Source organism: Limulus polyphemus, unplaced genomic scaffold (genome assembly GCF_000517525.1).
Source record: "Limulus polyphemus unplaced genomic scaffold, Limulus_polyphemus-2.1.2 Scaffold6754, whole genome shotgun sequence".
Taxonomy (NCBI): Eukaryota; Metazoa; Arthropoda; class Merostomata; order Xiphosura; family Limulidae; genus Limulus; species Limulus polyphemus.
The window spans coordinates 9,684-16,979 of record NW_013672364.1 but is presented as its reverse complement, the minus strand read 5'-3'; the positions used below and the strand labels follow the sequence as shown (position 1 = coordinate 16,979).

The 7,296-nt window shown below is 34.7% G+C and overlaps 1 protein-coding gene across 1 annotated transcript in view; it reads right to left on the bottom strand.

Annotated features, from left to right (window-relative positions):
- The window catches only part of LOC106474045 (progestin and adipoQ receptor family member 3-like), a 6,212-nt gene extending 3,507 nt beyond the window's left edge, over positions 1–2,705 (bottom strand). Inside the window, exon 1 of the mRNA XM_013934729.2 lies at positions 1,829–2,705. Coding sequence (XP_013790183.2) covers positions 1,829–2,659 — 831 coding nt within the window. The 5' untranslated portion in view covers positions 2,660–2,705. The remainder of the gene's footprint in view (positions 1–1,828) is intronic.
- Between the last annotated feature and the right edge of the window lie 4,591 nt (positions 2,706–7,296).

Here is a 7,296-nt window from a genome sequence, read left to right as displayed (position 1 = left end):
TTATTGTATAGTCTAGATTTATTAGCAGTCTTGTTAAACCACGGACTGCTAATAAATCTAGACTATACAATAATTGTTAAACCACGGACTGCTAATAAATCTAGACTATACAATAATTGTTAAACCACTGACTGCTAATAAATCTAGACTATACAATAATTGTTAAACCACTCCCAAATTCATTAAGGTATATTACGTCACTACCTCCATTAAGGTATATTACGTCACAACATTCATTAAGGTATATTACGTTTGACAACAAATCTAGACTATACAATAATTGTCAAACCACTGACTGCTAAGAAATCTAGACTATACAATAATTGTTAAACCACTGACTGCTAAGAAATCTAGACTATACAATAATTTAAACAGAATAAGTAATTGATGGATTACACCCAGTAAGGAATACTTGGTTATTTGTAAACAGAATAAATAATTGATGGATTACAACCAGTAAGGAATACTTGGTTATTTGTAATAATATAAATCACCTATTAAAGTGCATCCTATTACTGATATTGAAACAAAACACTTAATTGTTGATAACAAATAACAAAGTATTCCTTACTGGGTGTAATCCATCAATTATTATTCTGTTTACAAATAACAAAGTACTCCTTACTGGGTGTAATCCATTAATTACTTGTTCTGTTTACAAATAACAAAGTACTCCTTACTGGGTGTAATCCATCAATTCTTTCATAGTTATTACAACTAACAAGTAAGTATGTGTTAATAATAAGGGTTAGCACCATTACTTCTTAACGTCTCTGGTCTCTCGACTGTTGTTTTAGATCACAAGAGGAATTTGTCTCAGAAGCGGGTTTAGAAACTCTCCATGTTGTTACAGTTTTCTAGAAAATTCGATGGCAAAAATAAAACTGTTTTCGTCAGTCACCAAAATTATTTTTTCAACAGGTGTTCATTTGCACAAAAAGAATTGGATAGGAAAAGTTAGCTTCTTTTGTTGAAGTTTCTTTAAAGGTACACACAGATATTACATTTTTCCTCACCTGCGCTGTCTACAAATTGCATTCATAAACACCTGAGAACATAATATATATAATAACTGATGTTACAATTAGACTTCGTGGGTTTAATATGACTTATTAAGTGAGGTTTTGAATGTTTACCAAAAACAGCAACTGTGAATATGTCGAATAATGAGTTCTTCAATAAACACAAGGTCTTTTCCGTACATCATAAATCAAGTATTGTCAAATCTAAACAATGCCGTTTTGTACACTCGGCAATTGCTTAAATAAATCAATCTTTGCCCAATTAACTAAAATCGGGTCTCAAGAATATTGAAAAATGAGATATGTTTATTGAGTTAAATACGTAACAACAATTTATTTGTGATTCGGTTAAACCCGTATTTACCGAAAGAGGTGTTAATTTGAGAAAAAAAATATCCGAGTTTTTAAAAATTAAGTTCAACATTACTGATTAATTAAATTATTAATATAATACTGAACAAACATCCAAACTCATTTAACCTAGTCCTTACAATAATCAGTTCTAAACTAAATTCAACATTAAAAACCACAGCAACATCATTAAAATACGGTTAATTACGTCAAATTAATTATATTTCAAACACGTTCATAAGTGTAATTAATCAAACTTTGTTAAAATAATAGTTGGTATTTTCCTGCCATTGGATCGAGATATACACTCACTTATGAGATGGGCTACATTTTTAAGTTAGTCACCCTCTCTATTAAACTAGACGAAGAAGCTGAGCGTCTGTCAATACTTGTTTTGATTCTTGGAACAATCATGCTCACAGTTTTTGTAGTTGAAAAAGGCCAGAAAGTCCTACCTCGTGGCTACAGGTGTTAAGAGATCGAAGGTGGACGAACGCAGTTCCGGTCAGATACCACCAGTACATCGCTGCTATTATCAACACGTGCCAGACTTGATGGCTGGATCCTACAAAGTCCACTCTTCCGGGAAAACAACACTCTGGGAAGCGAGTGATGTAGAAAGCAAATCCGGTACCACAAAGCAGGTACATGACGCCTATACGCGGGAGTAGTGTCTGCATGATGGGGTTGTCATATCCGCCGTAAAGATGAAAACAGTGGAACGTTGGCACGACACCGAACACTGCCCACAGAACGAACAAGGACACTCGGAGGTAGTGAAAGGTATTCGTCTGGAAATACGAGTGAAAGTGCAGTATTAAAGCTCCAGCGGTCAATAACCCAATGATGGACAGGTAAAACACTTTCATCTCGGGAAAACAGTGGAAACCGTAGTGAACTCCCGAGGTGACGATCGCAGCCAGAGTGGCAGTTATTCCAGCCAAGTCCCAGTGGAGCCACTTGGCGTATGCCGACTCGGAACAACAACCAAACGTATGATAAATAACGGAGAAAAACGTTGTAACGAGAAAACTGATAATTACACAAGTATTTATGAAAGCATCTTCAAAAAACGGGTGCAACTGGGGTATGACCACTAGTGAATTATAGATTAAGAGCCCCAAGAAAAACACAAAGCCGATGATATGACTCCAAATGTTTAATGTTTCATTGGACCACCACAGAAGACTCCTGGCACATTCTTGAGTTGACAGATAAACACGATAGCCACTATGAATAAACGGATTGTGTTTGAGGTAATCAGGAGCTTGATCATACAGGTACATGTGAGGTTCATTTCCAAATAAATTCTTTGTCGGCTCTTTCGTATCGGGTTTCTTTGAACTTTCCATCTGCGTCTAGTGCTTTCTTACGTCCGACGAAGAAATGTGAGTCAGCTCACAGAGCAGGTAAAATTAAGGTTACTCTGGGAAAATATCACGTACATATATGATAACTAGCGCCACCTTCTGGACAGCGAAACATTCAACTCGGCACACATTTTGGTCACTATTTCAACCTACGTGCATAATTTAACATTGTCATTACTACACTATAAAATCGTCGTTATTACATCTTTAACATAATCATTATTACACCTTTGACATCGTCATCATTACACCTTTAATATCGTCATTATTACACCCTTAACACCGTCGTCTTTACACCTTTAACATAATCATTATTACACCTTTACCATTGTCATCATTACACCTTTAACATAGCCATTATTACACTTTTAACGTCGTCGTTATTACACTAAAATTGTCATTATTACACCCTGAACATCGTTATTAAGACATCTTTAACATCATCATCATTATTACACCTTTAACATCGTCATTATTACACTTTTAACGTCGTCGTTATTACACTAAAATCGTCGTTATTACACCCTGAACATCGTTATTAAGACATCTTTAACATCATCATCATTATTACACCTTTAACATCGTCATTATTACACTTTTAACGTCGTCGTTATTACACTAAAATCGTCGTTATTACACCCTGAACATCGTTATTAAGACATCTTTAACGTCGTCATTATTACACTTTTAACGTCGTCGTTATTACACCTTGAACATCGTTATTAAGACATCTTTAACATCATCATCATTATTACACCTTTAACATCGTCATTATTACAGAAATCTACCCGAACTAAATAAACAAGAAAACTTCTTGAGTGTTTTTTATCATACTCTGTAAATTCGTTTACCTTATAGTTAAATCTATTGTAACGTATGTGTGTAAAACTCACCAACATTTTTATTTAGACCATTAACATTATTTATTACCGAAAATTAAAAGTTGAGTTTATAATACGTCATCATCATGTTTACAGATGTTTGTACATCATTAACTTTACTGTATAAACATACAACAACAACAACTACTACAAAACAACGTAAAAGGTACACATTTTTTAGGTTGGTAATATTACCCAAGTCATTTAATGGTAACAAGGTGTTTAAAACATAGTGAGTCATTGCGAGCTTACATATGTAATGAAAACTATCTGTTGTAATTTACGTTCTTGTAAGTTAGTTTGTTATAATTTCTTCGTAGTCATAGTCGTGATTCGTTAATCATGTTTTGGTAATAGCTTGAAAGAAGCTGTTGTTGTTTGTTATTAAGCACAAAAAGCTACACAAAGGGCTATCTGTGCTCTTCCCATCACGGGTATCGAAACCGCAGACATACCACTGTGCCACTGAAAGAAGAAACTTTAAAATGTACGAATGTTTATAAGAAATGATTGTCAGTTACTGCCAACTTTCACTGGAACGACGTTACGATCTATCTGAAACAAATCTGATGGTTCTATTAATCTTTAAAACTTTTTACAGTTGCCTTACATGGCTAATTTTCTCAACCAGACACCCCCCGTCCGTGAACAGTAAGACTCGACGCATGAATTAAATCTATTTTAATAAAGTATTATAGCTTTAAAATACTGGCGTTAAAGTCATTTAATAAACAACACTTTGTAAGGTTAGACACATTAGTTATTTTGTATTCAATAATTAAGACAGAAATATTAATTTTCTGACATTTTTCTATTTTCTAAAAAAATTGTTGTTAAACTATGTGAAATGTTTAATTTAGTTTGGTGAATTTCTCAATAATTCGAACTTATACGTAAACGATGAAGTTAATAAAAACTATTACTCCAATAACCAGGATTTGATATTAAGATTTAACTCGATAATGAAATAGGAAAAAAGCCTGATAGGGCCTGGTAATTTGGACCTTCGAATCAAATTTCTTCACCGCACCTACTAGCCTTTCAGCAGTGAGAATGATATATAACATGGACAATCCCACTGTTCGTTGGTAAAGAGTAGTCCAGGAGTCGAGATGTTGACTAGCTGCATTCCATCTTATCAATCATTACTAAATTAGAGACGGCTAGCGTTTCTATAAAGAAACCCTTAAAAGCAGAGGTGAAGAGCATTCTCTAGAGTGTAAAAAAAACAAACATTTAACTGTTATTTAAGAAGAACTAAAAAAAAGGTCGCACTACATTCTGTAAACTCGACAGGACGAATGTAACCTTAAGCGTGTTCTTAGTTTATAACGTCATTCTAGTGTGTAACCCAACAGTGCATGTTCTTCATTGGAAAAATATACCAAGTAACGGATTGTACAATCAGCCTGTTAAAACCGAACCATAACGAAAGTGGCAGTATTCGGGGGTAAGTATATTTTTGGGCTCTAGATGGCGCTCGGTATTTCATCAAATTTTTAGGGTTAATTAAAAAGTTTTTCGCTTTGTTTGCTCGGATACTTTATACTACTCCTCTGGTGGGTTCGATTCCCCGCGGTGGACAAAGCAGATAACTTAATATGACTTTGTTCTAAAACAAACAAACAAAAATTATTTTATACTGTAGTAATAAAAAATACCAAATGATGATGTCGTATAAAACTGGTATCTAAAGTAGCGTGACATTTTTACCCTATACAACAATATGATAACAAGATATATATATTTATATGGGGTTATGATTCCTTTTATAAAATATGTATGATAGATAAGTCTACTACAGCTAACAGACGTACCTTTATCAAATCTGTATGATAGATAAGTCTACTACAGCTAACAGATGTACCTTTATCAAATCTGTATGATAGATAAGTCTACTACAGCTAACAGACGTGCCTTTATAAAATATGTATGATAGATAAGTCTACTACAGCTAACAGATGTACCTTTATCAAATCTGTATGATAGATAAGTCTACTACAGCTAACAGGCGTACCTATGTGCTGCCACTACAGTAACCAGCTGTCATCTCAGGAATGTGATACTCCTACCAGTGTCTAGTCAATGTGCTGCCACAACAGTAACCAGCTGTCATCTCAGGAATGTGATACTCCTACCAGTGTCTGGTTAATGTGCTGCCACTACAGTAACCAGCTGTCATCTCAGGAATGTGATACTCCTACCAGTGTCTGGTTACTTATGGCAGAGCTCCGGGTCTCCTGGGGGTGTGAATACTGTGGCTGAAAGTACCTCTGACCCAACGGGTCTGAAGAACTCTAAAACAATCAGCCCCAACTTGTTTTCTGACCCAACTAGAAGATATGTATAATCTGCATAAATAAGTGAAATCACATGACTTCACAAATAAATCATGAGTTAAGCCTATGTAGTCCACACAAAATCATGTCACAATACTACAGCGTACCTGTGTAATCCATAATAAAATCATGTTCCAATACTACAGAATACTTATGTAGTCCACAAAAATATCATGTTACAATACTACAGTATATCTGTGTAGTCCACACTAAAATTATGTTACACTGCTACAGCTCAATGTAGTTAACACATAGTTCGTTAATTATTACTACCTTGCTCAAAAACAAATATCGAGATAAAACATTCATCATTATCTACCAAAGTCTGGAAATTGTTCGATCATACAAATCAAAGATATCTTCAAATTAAAACTACTCTAAAACAACTATGCTCTCTCTCATTTCGAATGAATCTTATAAAGACTGACACCAGTGAAAGTCATTGTTTATTAGCTGGTGTGGTATAGATTCTGTAGCATGGTATGCATTTCGGTGATGGGTTTCATATTTGTATAATCCGGTAAGGAGAATACGTGTGAAAAACAGTAGTCATCTTCGTCAAGGTGGAAAAATATGACAGAATGTAGCCCGGGTGCTAGATTTTTGGCACCAGGTTTTTCAGTAGTTATATGTTCAAGAACTGTATGAATCATAGTTATAGGAAAATATTATTTTCAACATTTTCCAGTTGAAAAATGGACACTTAATAAAGCTTGGGGACTTGAAAAATGGACACTTAATAAAGCTTGGGGACTTGAAAAATGGGCACTTAATAAAGCTTGGGGACTTGAAAAATGGACACTTAATAAAGCTTGGGGACTTGAAAAATGGGCACTTAATAAAGCTTGGGGACTTGAAAAATGGACACTTAATAAAGCCTGGTCCCAATGCTAATCACTACAGTTTTACACTCAGGGTATCACAGTTCTTTATCACAGTTTTACACTCAGGGTATCACAGTTCTTTATCACAGTTTTACACTCAGGGTATCACAGTTCTTTATCACAGTTTTACACTCAGGGTATCACAGTTCTTTATCACAGTTTTACACTCAGGGTATCACAGTTCTTTATCACAGTTTTACACTCAGGGTATCACAGTTCTTTATCACAGTTTTACACTCAGGGTATCACAGTTCTTTATCACAGTTTTACACTCAGGGTATCACAGTTCCTTATCACAGTTTTACACTCAGGGTATCACAGTTCTTTATCACAGTTTTACACTCAGGGTATCACTGTTCTTTATCACAGTTTTACACTCAGGGTATCACAGTTCTTTATCACAGTTTTACACTCAGGGTATCACAGTTCTTTATCACAGTTTTACACTC